Source organism: Epinephelus fuscoguttatus, linkage group LG7 (assembly GCF_011397635.1).
Source record: "Epinephelus fuscoguttatus linkage group LG7, E.fuscoguttatus.final_Chr_v1".
Lineage (NCBI taxonomy): Eukaryota > Metazoa > Chordata > Actinopteri > Perciformes > Serranidae > Epinephelus > Epinephelus fuscoguttatus.
In genome coordinates, this window is record NC_064758.1 from 15,917,309 (window position 1) to 15,937,130 (window position 19,822).

At 43.3% G+C, this 19,822-nt stretch overlaps 1 protein-coding gene across 5 annotated transcripts in view; it reads right to left on the reverse strand.

The window, feature by feature from the left end:
• Window positions 1–19,822, reverse strand: part of bsna (bassoon presynaptic cytomatrix protein a) — a 206,714-nt gene that overhangs the window by 92,978 nt on the left and 93,914 nt on the right. For 4 of the 5 annotated variants that reach the window (XM_049580095.1, XM_049580097.1, XM_049580096.1 and 1 more), the window contains exon 3: window positions 14,239–15,696. In XM_049580095.1, the coding sequence (XP_049436052.1) occupies window positions 14,239–15,696 (1,458 nt within the window). Of the gene's footprint in view, window positions 1–14,238; window positions 15,697–16,646; window positions 16,912–19,822 lie in introns of those variants that run through there. The other variant, XM_049580098.1, reaches the window with a different exon arrangement.

Below are 19,822 nucleotides of genomic sequence, written 5' to 3' on the forward strand. Positions count from 1 at the left end.
AAAGAGGATAAAGGCAGACGATTTGTGAGCGGAGAAAGAAAATAGAAATGAAAGGGAAAGTGTCATAGAGAGAGGAGAAAGGGAAAAGGAGGTAGATATGAAGAAAGTGACAAGGCTATATTTACACTCAAAGCAGGAGGGTGATCAGAAAGTTGCCAGTTTGAAACCCACCTGGGAAAATATGGGTGGGAGAGAGAGAGGATGAAAAAGAAGGCAGAGAGGACAAGATGAAAGGAACAGATGGAGAGGAGGCGGGTGGACAGAGGCAGGGAGAGGAGAAAGAGGAGAGGAGGAGAAGGAGGAGAGGAGGGGATGGCGAGCCGTTGTATTATTAATTGTAGTGAGATGTCCTGAAGTGCAGAAGCGAACCGTCCGTCCATTAGGAACTCTGTTGCTCCTGCTGCTGCTCTCCTCCTCTATTTTTGTTCTGATTTCTTTCTAAATAGAGAAGCATGACTCATTCCATCCACATTTCCTACCTTTGACTCCTCTTTCCTTTTCAACTCTCCTTTTTAGTGCATGTCAGTAGTTTTGGACTGCTCAAAAGCCAAAACTGATACATTTATTCTTGGGTTTTTGGACCATTTTCATCAGCAAAAAGGCAGTTCTTACCCATTTTAAACATTGCACTATAATCAGTCTCCCTTTAAAGACTCATGAATATTCACAGGGGAGGTAGGCATTTCCCATTGATTGGTGGTTTGATAATGTCTGCATATTCACGTCTTTGATTTGAACAAATACACTCATCTACACATCTTTGGGGAAAATTACTAAATTGGAAACCAGAATCAACACACATGTAATCACCAGTCAGAGGGAAGCAGTGAACATAATTAGGAGCCACAGACAGATGTAGAATAGAGGAAAGGAGACAACATGAGGAAACGACAACAACTAGTAGTACTACTACTAATAATAAAGATACATTTAATTTACACATTTACAACTTTGTATACTGAGTCAAACACACAAACAGATGAAAAGACAGTGCGGTGTGTGTTTGTGTGTGTGTATATGTGTTTGCGTAAGTGCATGTGTGCAGATGGGGTGGTGGATGGGGGTCTTGCACAATGTGACATCTGCTCCTTTCTGTCTGTACTATTTTGAGATGGTGACCAACACAGCTGAACAGAATATAGAAATTGTTCTGACACACACACGTACATTCCTACATTACCAACAGTGGACAATTACTCTATACTCACCTCACTTTGGGTAACATATAAATTTATCGGAGGCTCATAACTGTGTGTGTGCACACAGCCACACACATAAATACCCAGGTTGTTAAATTGACTGGAGCCACAGTGAAGTGGATTATTGTGACTCGAACATCACAAGCTGATAATGTGGATGGCTGGAATCAATTATGAATTTTGTGTGTGTGTGTGAGGGAGAGAGAAGAGAGAGCGAGAGAGAGAGTTTTGTTGTCTATGTAAATCTAAACCAGACTTAGATCTCATCTTTTAGTTGCAGATCTTGGTTCATGGCATTCATTTGTTTAGTGCTGACTAAATGTCACACAGTTTATGGAACATTATGCAGCCCCTGTCTTAAATTTTCTTCTTGCTGTTTCCTCGCTCCATTAGTTTGCTTCTCTCTGGGTGTTCTGCCCTCTGCTCATCAATTTACAGATTGTTATTCTTTTATTTATTTATTTTCCCCAGTGGAGTAAAGAGCAGAGGGAACAATAAGTGAACACAACAGAGAGCAGCTAAATGTGGGGGAAAGGTAGAGGGACAGAAGAGGAACATATTAAAACACTGAAAGGAATATAAATAAAACCCAACTCCACTCCATTAGCCCTAATAACCCTCATAGTACAACCTTTCGAATGACCAATCAGTGCTTTGGTAACTTCTCACACATGCATGCACACACACATAAATGCACACACAGAAACTCATTAAATTACCCATGTTAACCTTTTGGCCACTGTGGCATTTCCCTGAGGCAGAGCATCTGACTGTGTGAGTGCAAAGACACTATAATAAGATGGTTACTATAGCAGCAAACAATGGGTCTCATTTAGAAAAACCTCCTTTGACTGTGATCTTAACTAAGTGAACAAACCATGGTAGCTGCCCTAGAGTTTACATCTGTGGTTAGTGGGGTTAACGTGTTTTAATAATACAAGCCCAAGAGTTCTTGGGAGCAGCTTTCTGACAGAGATGCAACAGCATAAGAGCAACTGGTGTATGTGTTGCTCTTATTCTGCCTCACATTGTCAGTCAATAATCATAATTTTCCTATCATGCGTGAGGAGACATATTGTGATTTCATGGTGTGCACATGGTGTAAGTGGTTTTCCTCCTGACAGCAGGGAGGAGTAAAAGGTATTTGTGACAAATACATTGCATTACCTGTGACTGCTTCACAATGTTAGCCAACATATGGTTTAACAGTTGAGGGCTTTTAATGTGAAGCAGCAACAGTGAGAATAAGAGATGAGCATTTTAAGTAATTTACATATTCGAGTACTTACATTAGATTATAATAGAGTTGGAAAGTAAAAATAAAATTACAAAAATCAGCAAACTTTCTGTTGCTGCCATTACAATGTTTAGACGTAGCACTGAGGGACCATCATCAGAGCCACTATCCTGCCGTTCAGTTCAATTATAGCCACCATCTCCATTGTCGATACTCAGCAACAATAAAATAATATATACTGGGGCTATTAGGGCAAAACTCCTTAAGATTTTCCAAATAAAATAACATTTGACATGAATGATTTCAAGTGCTCATATCCAAGTGTAACCAGCGCCTGAAATTAACCAAGAAAACTTAACCAGAAAAGCACAGAAGGAGCACTTGAACGCACTTTAGTTTCGTTAAGGTTAGACAGAAGAAGCAGTTTCAGTCTGGCATCCAGCCTAACACACTCACACAAACTCAACTGCAAATATAAAAATACACAGAAACACATACTACATATGCACAAACACACTAATGCAGATAAGGGGCTCTAGTTTCCCGGCGCAGCGCAGGGTGGCGAACCCAGCGCAGAGCTAGTTTCGAGCAGCGCAACCCGAGGCACGCTCAGTTTGGTAGTTTGGCAGACCAAGGTGCGCTGAGATGGGTGTGGCGGCGCAGCAGGGGGAGGTGTCGACAGATGCAGCTTGGCGCAGTGACAGTTTCGTGCCAAAAGGCTTCGCCGAAGGTGCGCTAATAGCTCACCAGCTGAAACCAGGTCTACTGTCAGCGCAGGTGGAGCGCAGCCAGTGTAAGCCGAAGTTTGGCGGACAGTGCGCACACGTCACCAAAACCTCACAGGCAGGTTTCCAGAATATCAGGCACATTAATAATGTAATAAATACCCACAAAACCACTATTCAATGCAACTATCTGCTATCAGCACATATATGTATCTCTATATCGACTGTCCCGTCACATCTGATGTCAGATCAAAGGGGATTGGCACCGTTTGGCACGCAAAATGGAAACCCAACCTGATTTGATTAACACATCTGCAAACTAATGAGTTCACATCCCTCTCAGCCAACCACAAACAGCCACAGCATCAGATAAGGAGTATATATTCAGCATCTGTCATCTTAGAAAAGTCAAAAGAAAAGAAACAGAGTGAGACTGCGAGAGAGAGAAAGAGAGAGCGCGCGCACGAGAGAAACGCAACATTGATTTACAATTGTGGTGACCTCCTCTCAGGCTACCTTTGCATCATCAGCCTGTGGAGGTCTGCTCGCAGTTCCGTATATTCGGACACTGCGAGCTTGGACCTCCCGGACCAAAACATCAGTTTCCTCCTGGGAGAAGTTTGGCCGTCTGATGCTGCTGCTCTCTTCTGCAGTGGCGAATTGAGTAAACTCTCATTACGCCTTCGCGCACCAAATTTGATTGGTGTGATGTGTGTAAAACCCACTCCACGCCTTCTCTCCTCCCTCTTTCCGACTTGCGTAGGTAGGAGGGACGGAGGTGGGAAAGAGGAGTAGCTGCGCCAGGCACATGGTGTGCCAAACTAGCAAAATCCGCCTGGCCACACCCAGTTGGCGAAGCGCAGGTGCGCTGCACCCCCACCTCACCCGGTCTGCGAAACTAGAGCCCATAATGTCACAACACTAATCAGTTTCCTTCAGATGTGCAGACTCACACACACACACACACACACTTTTAGACACACATCCAGGTGGATTTGGTGCAGTAACACTGATAATTGTTCCGACAGCAGCTATGACAGCTGTGAAAGCCTGAATGACAGACTGGACAGAGAAATGGCCTCATTCACTCATTCACTAACACCTGCTTATACAGTGTAAGGGTAGTGTGTGTGTGTGTGTGTGTGTGTGTGTGTGTGTGTGTGTGTATGTGTGTGTGTGTGTGTCATGGTTTGTCAGACCTGTTTAATATGTTTGATATGTTTTCATCTTGAATTCTGAGCTCAGACTTTCAGATAAATATAGACAACATACACCAAAGTTTCTCTCTGGTCCTTTCAAACTCTATATGATTAGACGGGACTGATAAAAGAAAGGATAAGCAGACTACAGGAAAAAGAATAAATGTTATTAGTAAAAAGGAAAGGAAAGGAAAGGAGGGATGAAGGAAACACTATATGAAGCAGGCATTAAGCAGAGAAGCAGAGAGGACAGGATAGTAACTTTTTACTTTTCATTTCCAGGAGACGCTGCCTGCCCCTTACATATTTTATCTGTCCCGCTATTTATATAAAAAAACCTACTAAATTATTGATACATCAAGCCAGCGCTACCCTTCGTGTTTCTCTATCACACAGCGTTCCTGTCTTTTTCAAACACTAACTCTCATCTGCACCGCCTTGTCAAACACATTTATTTTTCAGTAAAGGCACAAGGTTGTTCTCTGTCACAACTCTACTGAAGCTATTCTCAACCAGTGGGCTGTGGCTCAGAGCGCCGTGTAGTGGACCGTGGAGGTACTGCCAAATGGCCAAATGGTTAAAGTAAATAATTTAAATTTTTGGTAATTTAAAAGGTCATTATTTTTATGTCTAAATATGCTCAATAATTCACAAAAATAAAAATAAAATAATTCAAGGAAAAGGCAAAATTTTAATGACCAATTATATTTGAGAATCATCAGAGAGACATATGTGTTGTGTCACTGTAGCTAACATTTTCTCTAATTCAGAGACAAAAATGAATCAGTTTTTGAACAAAAACCTGAGGTGGGAAACAAGCCTGAGCCAGTTCAAGCTTCAAAGCATGTGGTGAGGAAATATAACTCTGAATGCATTAAGTTTGGATTCATACTGTAATTTGTTCAGTGAATAATTGTATTCAGTCTGTACATGGCTAAGTGGGAAAACACGCAGTAAAAATTGAGTTTGCTTACTGAGCACAATATGACACCTACTAATGCTGAGAATAACTTACTTACGAAAAGTAGAACTTACTGGGTCAAAATTTCACCACTGAGATGATGTAGGTCTTAATGGAGGTTTGAGATTTACCTGCAACTATGGTGTGAAGGTATGAACTATATGACTAGACTTATATAACTACCTAGGCAGAGTGGTATTTTGAGCTAAATGCTAACATGGCCTCAATGACTATGCTAACATGCAGGCCGAGAGATATGGGGCACTGCTGCGATACGTCATATAAGCAAGGTGATTTGATGGGACATCTTAAGAGAGAAAGAGGGAGAGAGACCGGCAAAGGGCCATGGGTTGGACTCAAACCCTGGCTGCTGCAGTAAGGACTCAGCCTCAGTACATGGGGTGCCCGCTCTACCAGGTGAGCTACTGGGCGCCCCTAGCGGGGCGATTTTTATACCTGCAAAACAGACTCCGTCTTTGTAGTGTGTGGTTGCGCCAACTTTAATATGTGCATACTGAATTTTGCCAAGTGATAATGCGGTTACTTATGCAGGGCTTGGAAGCATAGGCTGTATTAACCGGTACTGAATTAATTTACTGGATCGTTTGAACTACAGGATGCATTGATTTGATTCATTTTAAAGTGAAATATAAAATCCCCTACAAGGTTAACCTACTATGTCACATTGCCTCTAGTGTACTCATTTTAATAATTTATATAAAGATTGTTCTCATTTTTTACACAGTTTGATGTAGTTTTTACCTGTTTGGGGGCCCTATAGTTGCGTGTACAGAAAAAAAAACACCAGTCACACAAAAAAGAGATGCGCAGCTCAATGCCTGCATGCTTCAGTGGTGTGTAGCCGCTTTAGTTGATTATGATGGAGGCGCTCTGTTGCATGTGTTTTACTATGGCCATGCTATATGTATTTAGGCTGTTTGTGTGGTATACTGACATGCTAACATTTGCTAATTAGCACTAAACTCAAAGCACAGCTGAGGCTGATGGGAATGTCATTTGATTGCAGGTACATAGAGGTGACAGGTCACAGAATTCACAAAGTTATTACAACTCATCCTATTGTGAACATGAATATTTGTACCAAATCTTACAGCAGCCCATTAAACAGTTATTGAGATACTCATAAACAGGACAGTCTTCATGAATAGCACTCGATCCAGATGGTTGCATAGATATTGACTGACAGACTGACATTTTCACCCCTGGAGCAACAGCGCCAGTGTGGCTAAAAACTCAAAGCCTTTAGAATTTAGATGAGGAGATTTATCTTAACTGCCCTCTATCAGTGAAACCTCCTCAGCAAAAACTGTGCTTCATGATCCCATCGCTACTTTGTTGTCATCTTCCCCTCCCCCTCTCTTTGCTTTCCTCACTTGATTTTTTTTCTGTCTTTTCCCCTACTGTTCTACTTACTGTATTCTGTGTGTGTGTGTGTGTGTGTGTGTTAGCGCCTGTCTTCCCTCTGGACCGAAGGCTGCACGTGATTCAGCTCTGCATGTTTGGTTTCCCCTCAGCCTCTTTCCATTTCTCTTCCATCTGTTTCCACTGCTTTTTTGCTCCTCATCTCACTTTAAATGTCCTTTTAATTCATGTGTTTCTCTGAATGTCTCTCAATCCTTCTTGATTTCACCGTGTTTCTCTCCATCACTTTCTGAGACTGTTTCTCTCTTAATTGTCTACCCTTTCTTTCTTCCCACTCCTTTTTCATAATCTCAGTGAATGGTATCCATTTTCTCCAGTCCTAATCACTTCTTTTTCCCGGCTTGACTGCAACTCAAAGTTATGAGTATTTAACAAATTCACTGCGTCATCATCATCTTTTCTCTAATTTATTGAAAGGAATTTCATCTGCTGGTCATTACATATTAATTTTTTAAATCCCTCTGACATTTCTCTCTCCCGCCTCTCGTCCTTCTATCTTCTCTTCTCTGTTTCATTCACGTCTTCTGGAGAGCTGCAGGCCTTAACCCACATTACACACACACACACACACACACACACACATGCATACTGACTCTTTACATAATATGTCTTTTTTATATCTGCATGTGTGTGACAGTTAATGGCGTTGATTTCTCACGGTCTAAATAACGTTTTGAAGCACCCCTTCCCTTTGCTGTGTGTGTGTATATTATCTCTCGGTCTACCCTGAGGCAGTGACAGTACAGTACAGTACAGTACTATAAACCATCGTATTCCCCAGAGACCCTGAAGGCATCACGCTGCCTTAAAGTAAATACAACTCAAGTCATTCTCAGTCTGACTGAATGACTGATTTACATGCATCCTTGCTTCTTTTTCTTGTCTTTCGTGTTTCTTCTCTCAAGTTTTCTTGCCTCTACGCTTCTTCCCCACATCATTCATTCCTTCCCTCTTTCACGCCTGAATATTTCCCTCCTTAAGACCTCCTTACTTCCCTTCTGACATACATCCCTCTCATTTTTCTTACATAGTCCATGTCTTGCATATTTCCTCTATTGCATACATCCTGAATACCGTATTTTCTTCTTTCCTTACTAACTTCCTTTACTTATTTGTCTGGCATTTTCCCTTTTCTGTCGCTTCCTCGCTTCCTTCTTTTCACCTCTAAGCCTGCGACTGGATCAATAAAGGGGAGGTGAGAGAGCAGTCGGCCTTTACAGTCATTTCATTGTGGCATGAGCAGAATCGCTTTGAAGGAAAGAAAGAAAGCATAACTGAAAAGGATGTCTGTGTTGTGTGATTCAGCGTCTCTTGAAGCCTCCATTCTCTCTTATCCTTTGCCTTTTTGCCCTTTCTTGGTCCACAGTCTTTATCTTTATTTTTCTATCTCTCTTTCCTCTGTGTGTTGCCTTTCCTCGACCTTCCACTCACTCGTGCTTTCGTCCCCTCATCTATCTCTATTTCTTGCTCAGTTTATATCCAGCTCAGATATTGGCCTTTTCATTTCACCTTCCATCTTTCCTTATTGCTTTTTTCTTCATTCTCCTCTTATGGACCAAGTATCCATGAAAAGACAAAGCTTGTCTTGCCTCGCTTAAAATTTGTGAAAATGAGGCTTCACTCATTTAACAGCTAATGGATTGGTGGCCATGTTACACTGATTTCAAAGTGACAAAAAAATTCATTCTCAAGCCAATTTTTTGGTTAATTTGTTTCCTTTGTAACTTGAAGTGAAGTCTTGATTGTTTTCCAATTTCAGTGGTTGCTATAACTTTTCTATTGGCTTGTTTGCTGAGGAACAGTTTGCTAGCATGTGGCATGTAGCATTCAATCTGACAAACCTCAGTGGTCTGCTGCTGCTGTGCTGGTTGCTGCCTGTCTAAGGCCCTCTGTCCGGCAAAGCGGTTTTTTTTTTTCCTAGTTGAAAGTACCAGGTGCTCCTCAGGAAGCACACAGCAGGGAGCATTTGAGAGCGCTTTAGATGTGCTGCATTTTTTTTCAGCAGAGATGCTTTGGTTGCTTCTGGTTGCTATGATACAGAATATCCACAGAACAAGACAGCACAAGGTAGAGTATTCGCTTTGGATGAATGGAAGGCTGAAGCATGCAGGGAGAGGACAGACCCACTGGTCTGTGCGGGTTCACGAGAGGAAACACAATATATACAGTACAGGCCAAAAGTTTGGACACACCTTCTCATTCAATGCGTTTTCTTTATTTTCATGACTATTTACATTGTAGATTCTCACTGAAGGCATCAAAACTATGAATGAACACATGTGGAGTTATGTACTTAACAAAAAAAGGTGAAATAACTGAAAACATGTTTTATATTCTAGTTTCTTCAAAATAGCCACCCTTTGCTCTGATTACTGCTTTGCACACTCTTGGCATTCTCTCCATGAGCTTCAAGAGCTAGTCACCTGAAATGGTTTCCACTTCACAGGTGTGCCTTATCAGGGTTAATTAGTGGAATTTCTTGCTTTATCAATGGAGTTGGGACCATCAGTTGTGTTGTGCAGAATTCAGGTTAATACACAGCTGACAGCCCTATTGGACAACTGTTAAAATTCATATTATGGCAAGAACCAATCAGCTAACTAAAGAAAAACGAGTGGCCATCATTACTTTAAGAAATGAAGGTCAGTCAGTCTGGAAAATTGCAAAAACTTTAAATGGTCCCCAAGTAGAGTCGCAAAAACCATCAAGCGCTACAACGAAACTGGCACACATGAGGACCGACCCAGGAAAGGAAGACCAAGAGTCACCTCTGCTTCTGAGGATAAATTCATCCGAGTCACCAGCCTCAGAAATGGCAAGTTAACAGCAGCTCAGATCAGAGAGCAGATGAATGCCACACAGAGTTCTAGCAGCAGACCCATCTCTAGAACAACTGTTAAGAGGAGACTGCGCGAATCAGGCCTTCATGGTCAAATAGCTGCTAGGAAACCACTGCTAAGGAGAGGCAACAAGCAGAAGAGATTTGTTTGGGCCAAGAAACACAAGGAATGGACATTAGACCAGTGGAAATCTGTGCTTTGGTCTGATGAGTCCAAATTTGAGATCTTTGGTTCCCACCGTGTCTTTGTGAGACGCAGAAAGGTGAACGGATGGATTCCACATGCCTGGTTCCCACTGTGAAGCATGGAGGAGGAGGTGTGATGGTGTGGGGTGTTTTGCTGGTGACACTGTTGGGGATTTATTCAAAATTGAAGGCACACTGAACCAGCATGGCTACCACAGCATCCTGCAGCGACATGCCATCCCATCCGGTTTGCGTTTAGTTGGACGATCATTTATTTTTCAACAGGACAATGACCCCAAACACACCTCCAGGCTGTGTAAGGGCTATTTGACCAAGAAGGAGAGTGATGGAGTGCTGCGGTAGATGACCTGGCCTCCACAGTCACCGGACCTGAACCCAATCGAGATGGTTTGGGGTGAGCTGGACCGCAGAGTGAAGGCAAAGGGGCCAACAAGTGCTAAACACCTCTGGGAACTCCTTCAAGACTGTTGGAAAACCATTTCAGGTGACTACCTCTTGAAGCTCATGGAGAGAATGCCAAGAGTGTGCAAAGCAGTAATCAGAGCAAAGGGTGGCTATTTTGAAGAAACTAGAATATAAAACATGTTTTCAGTTATTTCACCTTTTTTTGTTAAGTACATAACTCCACATGTGTTCATTCATAGTTTTGATGCCTTCAGTGAGAATCTACAATGTAAATAGTCATGAAAATAAAGAAAACGCATTGAATGAGAAGGTGTGTCCAAACTTTTGGCCTGTACTGTATATATACAGTATTTTAACAGATTTCTCCTCTATTGTTGTTGTACATGTAAGATGTGACAGTTTGTCTTTGTGGTATTTGTCCCTCCCCCACTGTGATTGAGCAGTTGAATATTTTTTTAACTCATGATTTTCACCGCGATTTTGATGTCGCAGAGGATCTTGAGAGCCACCTTAGGTCGGAGGTGAGACGGCAGATAGTCTGCCACGATGAGTCCTCATGTGTGAACAAGCCTACGAGCAAGCTGCCCCCTCGTCTGTGACTGGAACTGGATATCTGGCATGCTAGAAAAATGGAGAGGTGTGACACGACTGACAAAGAGCATCAACCAATGAGAGGCAGGATACGTCCCACGTCAGCACTCAGAAGGACGGAAGAAATGTGAGGAGGACAAGCCACAGGGCTGCCACTTGCCTAGTCTCTATATACAGACTCTACATTCAGTGAATGTAGAGTGCCTGAAGAGCACTGGTTTACGGTGCTAGGCTGTTTGTAGTCCGCGTGATATTGATCAATCACGTTTGAGCCGGCTGCAGTTGTTGCCAGGTTAAACGCTCCACGTGGTGAACTAACGAAGCGGAACATGATTGGCTTCACTGCAAACTCTGAATCCATCGCAATGGTTCAGCATATTTATTTATATATAAATGGATGTCGGAAACGGAAATTCGCCTCCTCCGAATGCCGGGGCATCGGTGGCTTAGTGGTAGAGCAGGCGCCCCATGTACAAGGCTGTTGCTGCAGCGGCCCGGGTTCGACTCCAGCCTGTGGCCCTTTGCTGCATGTCTCTCCCTCTCTCTCTCTCTCCCCTTCACACTTCACTATCCTATCAATTAAAGGCAAAAAATGCCCTAAAAATGTCTTAAAAAAAAAAAAACGGAATGCCAAAAAATCAGGGGTCCGCCCCCAGAGGCTGTATATCGCCGTCTGCCGGAAGTCAGACGCTGAATACCGCCGATGGGTTCCGAGAATGCCACTTGCCAGGTCCACTCATTAGCTGCAACTTTGGGCTTGTTTCTAAGGTGGAGTTGCTTATTTGGGCTTGCTGTCTAAACGTCACCTTCCTCTACATATATCTGTCTAATAAGTTATTTAAATGCATGATAGTTGCTTCTTTTGGGCTTGTTTCCACAGCCCTGGTTGCTTGTTTCTCTCCCAAGATCTGGCAACACTGACAAGCCGGCCAGCAAGCAACAACAATGGCGGCATCCACAGGATCACGGGGAGCACGTTGTGTTTGGACCCAGGATAATAAAGAATATCCATGCCTTTACGTTGTGTCGTCTCCAAGTTTGGTGACGTCACCGCGCTATCTGGGGCTCTGTCAGCGAGGGCTTGGTGTAGAAATCTTGTGGTGTGCACACACAGGTCGTAACACAGTTGGCGAGAGTTACAGTTACGATAGTCTCCGCGACGCAAAATCAGGGTGAAAATCGTGCAATGTGAATTAGGCTTAACTGGCCGTAGTCAGCGCAGAATGCGCACAGTGATTGTAGCGCAGTGTAAGTTAGTGGCACTCCCACTGCAAAGCATTACAAAGAAAAGTTGGACTCAGGGAAAAAACACTTTGGTGGACATGGCCCCTAATGGTTCTACAAATTTATGATCCAGTAGCTCTTCGTTGTTATCATCCATGGGTCAGTACGTTGTTCTCTCAGCAGTTAAACTGGGCCACCTTACATTATGTCACAGAGGAACGCAACATAAACTCCTAGTTGTTACAGTTCACCAGGTATGTCTTTTGAATATGTGGTCCAGTTAACAAGATTACTAATCTCTTTTGCAGAAATGAAAAAGTCTAATACAGGCCACAGTAGCTCTAAGGGCTGGCAGAGGAGCGGAGTCTTGCATATCCGTGTAGCTACTCTGGTAAGCATAAAATAGTTTCAGTAATCTTTTCCTAACTGTTCATATGTAGGTATATGTTACTTAAGAAAAGGGTTGTGTGGATTAATGGATTAACACAATTGAGAATAATTTTAATTACTAATCAAATTACCTAGGAACCCAAGCTTATGTAGATCCATGTACCAAGGTGCCAGGTGTACGTACATAGATTTATATCTATGTATACAGCATTATACGTATAGACAATAAAAACAATAAAGAGGGGAGTTCAGAATTACTGCAAGAGATAGAAAGGCTAGTGGAAGACTAAAGTAGTGAAAAGTTGTGAATAGAAGCTAGATATAACAGGAGGACAGACAGAGCCGAACGTATGGAAAAGGCAGAGAGGTAGGCCCTAGTATATATAGTGGGAAAGAGTGAGAAAGTACAGTGAGAAGGGAGAGAGGAAAAAAACAAAACAATTTACAGTTATCACAGAAGGACGTAAAGAAAATCAGTTCATAAAAGAAAAAAAAAACACTTAAGCAAAATACAGACCCTATAAACACTGAAGATGATAAAACCAAAAGAATGAAGAAAAGACGGTGAATTCCACAGAGGAAAGATGAGAGGTTCAGGTCTAACTGCATCCACACAGTGAAGAGTAGGAAGTCCAGCAGTGGAATGAATAGCATTTTCTATTTGTGCTGAATGGTATCGATTGTCTGGGAGGAGATGATGCTGAATGTGTGTGTGCGAGTACTATTCTTATTTCCAAATATGTGTGTGACCAGAGGCGAAGGGCCATTTGAGGTAAGTGGGGCAAAGCCCCACCTGCTGGCAACAGAAAAAAAAGTGTGGTTTTAGTGAAACTGAGTAACTTAGAAATTAACACAATTCTGTCATGCTGTTAATTATTGCTGCTGTTTTATATCACTATTTTACAATTTAAGGCCAGTGGCTGAAAATAATAGTTTTACAGTGGTATTTTAAATGTGCTTGACCAGAGAGGTTGTGATGTGGGGATAGCCCAACAACAAATGCCCCAGATGTAGGAAAACAATGGTGCCAATGCCCAAAGCCTTTGCCAATGAGAGCAAATGGCATCAGATATTTGATGCCACCTGCAACTGTTTGCCTGTTGCTCCACTGCCATGTATTTGGCTATTTGCCAAGTACTTCTGTCGTTATTTGCTCAGAGCTAGCAGAAGTTAGTATTTCTTTAGAAGATAGTAACTCTGGTCATGATGAATGATGTGGTTTATTTCTACAACACACATTTAAAAGTCTGCCTCTTGAAGATTAAACCTCTTGTTGTCCATCAGCTGTGGGATATTGTTATAAACGAAACATCTGGTAAAAATAATCAGACTTAATGAGACGTGGTTCTCCAAGAACAAAATTGCGAACTGATAATTTGTCAGAGAAGACATTTTTTGCTTTCTGTGTGTGTATAATTGGGATGGGCTGGTACCTGGTCAAGAGCAGGCTGTCATGATTTCAAGCATCTTGCTGAGAGGGTTACCAAACATGAAAGCAGCAGGACAATGCGGGAAAACTGGGCAACATAGCTACCCAAACTGACAGCACACAAAACAAGTTGAAGTGAATAGTTATGTGTCCAGTCAGATTATCACCTGTGCTAAAGTGTGCAGAAAATTTGAAACAGTGCATTTTCTGGTTTTGCATCCATGGAAAGTAGTTGCTTTCCCACCTTTTTTTTTCACTTAACACACTGTGTAAGACAGTTTGTTGTGACGCATGTTTTGCTTGTTGGAATACATGAAGTATGCATGTATCTGTGTGTGGGAGACTTTGTGTGTACACTGTACTGCATGGATGTGTAACACTTCACTTACCTCCACCAGATGTGGCGTGGGGTTGAAGCCACACAGGTTACACACTTGGCTATGACACTGTGTACAGGTGTTGTAGTTGGGCGGGTCGGAGCTGCCAATGTTCAGCTCCGTTTTACAGAGAGGACAGTTCACTTTAGGCTTCACAGGCTCTGGAGCAGGCACGGGGGCCACTGCAGGCTCCTGCTTCTGCTGAGCTTTCTGCATATGAGCAGGTGATTGCTGTTGTCCTTGTGGCCCTTTTTGATGATGAGCAGGTGACTGCTGTTGCGGCATTCCTTGCTGATGGGACATGGTCTGCGGCTTCTGTGATGGTCCGCCCATTTGGTGACCTCCCATTTGGCTTGGTGCATGAGGACCCCCCATTTGGCTCAGTGGATAAGGGCCTCCTGCTTGGCTCGGCATATGAGGACCCCCCATTTGGCTTTGTGAATAAGGGCCTCCCATTTGGCCCTGCGCTTGAGGACCCCCCATTTGGCTCGGTGTATGAGGACCACCCATTTGGCTCGGCGCATGAGGACCACCCATTTGGCTCGGCGCATGAGGACCACCCATTTGAGTTGGGCCCCCCATACCAAATGGTTTGGTGCCAGGAGCCCCTTGTTGTTGCTGCCTGTTGTCAGGAGTTGCATTACTGAACACCACCTTGCCTCGTGCAGGGCTTGGTTGGGTGGAGGCCGTGGGTAGAGGGTCAACATTGATCAGAGTACTCGCCTGATTGAGTAGCGATGCTCCAAAGCCAAACAGTTTGGTCAGGCCATCCTGGGCAGGAGGAGGGGCCTGACCCTGAGGTTTGTGGGCTGGGGAGGAGCCAGCACTTCTTGTCTGGTCATGGTGGCGTGCCATAGACTGGTGCATCGGAGAACCTCGACCCAAATCAGGCTGGGAGGGAGCCTTGGTCAAGCCAGGAAGGGGCACAGCACCTGGGTGTGGAATTCGTGGACCCCCAGGTTGATTTGGACCTCCTGCAGGACCTCCAACAGCTCCAGGAGCTCCAGGACCTCCCTGGGAGTATGGGTCAGATCTCATGCCCTGCTGGAAGGACCCTGTCTGAGTCTGGGGCCCGCCAGGGCCTGGATGTCTCTGTAAGCCTGGGGAGGACTGAGGCTGAGACTGGGGCCCTGGCTTGGATGCAGGGTACTGCTGGGGCTGAGAGTGGGGATACTGCTGTGTCTGGGAGTATGGCTGGGACTGGGAGTAGGGTTGAGTTTGGCCGTAAGGCTGAGACTGTGGCTGCTGCTGCTGCCGCTGCTGTGGGGTGGGCTGACTTTGTGCCAAAGGTTTGGGCTGTGCTGCTGCTGCCGGCTGTGTTGGCTGAGGTGTGGGCTGCTGAGGCTGGACAATGGGTTTGGCTTGGTGGGACGGAGAGTGAATCTGCTGTTGGCTCTTGGAGCGAGGCGTGGTCATATCAATGCCAAGGGCTCTCTGCATCTGACAGTTCAGACACAGCCACTCCTGGACCTGCAGACAGAGAACAGATTATTATTTTAACCTTCGTCTGGGACAAAAACATTTTAGTTTGTCTGCCTGGTGATATCACACGTCTGTATTGGCTTGTTCCAACTCTTCATTAAGGCAATATATCTATAGTGAGTGAAACATTTAAAAACAGTTTTTACGACTGTAGTGATACATCAAATGGAACAATCAGAGATGGACTGTGCATCAGCGTATTTAGCTTAGCATCAAATTTAGCTTCTAAGAATCTCTAGTAGGAATCTCTACTGCAATTGAAGATAAGATTTTGTGGGTTTGAACCATGCTTGCACGTTTTCACTGACTGGATCTGTAAGGTCGAAGAGTTTGCTTTAGTGATGTAAGAGAAGTCTTTGCGCTGAAACCAGGTAAAAGAAAGAGAATAAATAAAGATAGAGGACATCATAGACATAAAACAACTATAATTCATTGGGGTTTTTTTCCTTTCAAAGCTGATTGCAATTGATTACTTTAAATATCATCACTGACTCAGACAGGATGCACCAGTGTCTCATCTAAACCACATGGACACTGTATTCATTCAGCCAACTTCAAAGCTGCAGATGATAGCGAGAGTGCATTTGGATGGCTACACATAGAATATGGTCCATCTTTCTTCCCGTGGAAAACAGAGGTGCAGAGAGAATAGTTGTAATCAACCAGAAATAGAGGGAGAGAGAGGTAAATCAACCACAAATTGACTGCAGCACTGAGTGATTGCTGAGCCGAAACCGCAACCTGAGTGAAAAAGCATTACATCTCTCACAGACACAGACACACACACACATAAATCCACAGGAGTACACAGGTATGCACACACGTAGAAATCAAGTGACACAAGCGATACACACAAACAGATACAATAAGAGACACACACAGTCAAATGAAATGAAAACGAAACACCTCTCAGCATCTAAAAATAAAGGAAACATCACCCCCTCCTCCTCTTCTCCTGTCTTCCTCCTTCCTTCTCCTCTTCCTCCAGATGAGAGCTGATACTCCCTTGTGTCCGGACCTTGCTTGGCTCTCTAATTTCTCCCGACTGCAAAAAACACACAGCTCCTCTTTGAACTGTGCCAACCTGCTCTCGTCCTGTCTTTCTTACTGTAGCTTTGCATCCACCACAGCGACCGAGCTGCAATAAATAGTGCTATTTTAGCTCCTCTGCAACCAGAGCAAAGCTAGTAAATCTGTGCACGTTTCAAGCGTTTCTCCCATCCCCTTTCCTTCCCAGAATGCAATGCGCAAACGTACTGTATCACCCCACCCGTTATTTTTTTTGCTAAAGGACAAGTTGGCTCCTTGAATTTAAGGGGAAGATGAGGGAAAAAAAATGTCTGCATCAGTCACGTACCCTAACTAAGCACTTCCTCCCACTGTGCCGTCCCAGCCTGCTTTGCTGTCTGGCATTTTCTAGCATGACAGCATTACTGATCCCATGTTCTGTTAACTCAGCGGCTACAACACTGCTACAGCCTGACATCCTCCTTTTCTCCTTAACATATTCTCTTTGTAGCTGTCTTTCCTCTCCTTTCTGCTTTTCTTCTCCCTGTTATTTCTCTCTTCCTCACATATCCCCTTCAGTTTCCCATTTTCCTTGCTTTCCGTCTTTACCCCCATTTTTCTGCTCTCTCTCTGATCAGCTTGAAAATGTAGGTCTCGTTCCTTGAATAGCTGAAGCGGAAGGAGATTTGAAAGTATAATTTTGCTGTGCAGGCTCCTCCCACGTTGTGCTGCCATAATTACATCTGATGAAGATGGCGAGAGGGAGATGAAGAGAGGTAGATAGGGAGAAAGAGAAAGGGGGGGGGCTGATTTTAATGAGTCCCCGTCTATCCCTTTGCTTTATAAGCAACATCACAAGAGACACTTGAATGAATGAGGGATAAAGCGAGGGATGGAGGGACGGGAAAGAGCAGGGAGGAGATGGAGAGGGAGCGCACAGCGGAGGGAGAGGAGTCAGCAGTTTTTTAATCCAGGCAGCTCTTCAGCTCTCATCATGTCAAGCTTAATCAACAGCACAGCCACACAGAATATTCTGCTTCACTGTGGTTAAAACCAGTGAATACTTCACACACCTGAGTCCTGTTGCCAACAGGTGAGGTACAATCACGCTGCTAAGGGTTTGTCTGAATGGTCAGTTCACCAAATTACCTTGTGTGGCATTTAATGATACAAGATTTTGGTTTTAGTTGCCGCAGTTTTGAGTTATCAATCAGTGGAGGTAAATGGAATTTAATTTGCATTTCTCAAAGCATTGGAAATATTATATTCAATGTTCACAATGCAATAGAAACTTGCCTGTCCCGAGTACCACTTCTTCTGTGATCATCTGTGAATGGTTTTCATTGGAACTACTTTTTTGGTAAAAAGTTCAGATGAAAAGTGTTTACACTGAGGTCTTTTATACTAAAAACAAATTAAACCTAGACAAATAAAACCCATATTATCTGCATGGCTGGATACGGCTAGTGCAAGTAAGAATGATTTCCCTTTTGAAGTTTGGTTGAACGAACCCTCAAATGCAGGTGCAAGCATTTCTGCAGATTCTGAAACTACAAACTTGTGTGCTTCATGTGCCTACAATACTGCACCACACCATGTTGTTTCTCTATAAAAGGGACAGTTAACCCCAAACATACATATTTTTCCTCTAACCTGTCATACTATTTATCATCTGGATGTTTTGGTGTGAGCTGCCGAGTACTGGATCTATCAGCCATAGAGATGTCTGCCTTCTCTAGAATTTAACGGAACTAGATGACACTTTGCTCGTGGAGCTATATGTGCCACCAACCATGCCACTGTGCAGGCGGAAACGAGCATCTACCAATGTAGGAGGCTGGTGCCTGTGACAATGTGAGATGAAAACATTGTTGGTGTCCTCCTTGGCTGAGCTGAAACATTAGCTAGCTCAGTGATGCTAAGAGAGCTAGCAGTAGATGTACGCTTTCTTGTGCGCAGTGATACAGTTGCTAGGTGTAGTTTGGAAGGAAGAAAATAGTTCCTACATGAAACTGCTCATAGCAAGGTCTGTGGATTATCTTGAGGTATTACAATTTATGTATTTTTTTGTTTGTTTGTTTTTGGTGATTTGAGCACCACAAGCCAAGTGGCTACTACCTCCATCAAATTGGAGAAAGAACAGACATCTCTATGACAAATATCTCCAACACTTTGCAACTCACACCAAAACAATCAACAAATAGCACTACAAGTAAATGGAAAAATATGCATTTTGGATTTTGGGGTGAACTATCCCTTTAAATGTGCAGTTTGTAGCATAAACTATGGTACTGCACATGTATTCTCAGCTGCTCCCTGTATCACCAGTTCTTACACTATTTATACAGGTCATTATGTATAAGAGCAGGCCAAACTGATTTTAAAATAATAATATGGCGGTTGTGCTAATTTGGTATACTGCAGTCAGACCTGTCTTTGGTTGTTACCAAAATCCCTTGAGAGTACACAGTGTACTGAGTTTGGTATGCAGCATGTTTAACAGCAGGTCCAGCCAACATTTTCAACAAAATAATCTCTGAACAGAGTCAATGCAGTGCAATAATACAGTCAGGTGATATAATTGTACACTCACACAGAGCTACAGCACACAGCCAAACTTAGACCAAGAGTTTTTATTCAGTTATTTCTCACTTAACCTTTAACCAGGGACTCCCACTGAGATAAAAAAAAATCTTTTTTAAAAGAAAGTTGGCCATGAAGCAGCACGTAGCAACTGAAAATGTAATGACTGCTGGTTAATGCAATAACTAACCCAGGAGGAGAGTTCTACAAGTGAGTGAGAGGAAGTGAAAGACTACATTTACTCGATTTTAGAATACAGTATTGTATTATTAGAAAGCAACACTTTCATTTTCCTTTTAATGGTTTTGTTCTAGAGTGCACTTGATTCTTGTATACTGACTGCCTCTGTATGTCCCAGTTCTACGGTCTAGTATAGCATGGGGACATAGCATTTCTGTTTGTAGATGATCATAATAATAAAACACCAGCCTGGAGGCTGAGACAAAATGCAGACAGACAACATTCAACCTTGTTTACGGGCAATCGCCATCATCTGACCCTCCAAAACTGCCTCAGGCCTCAT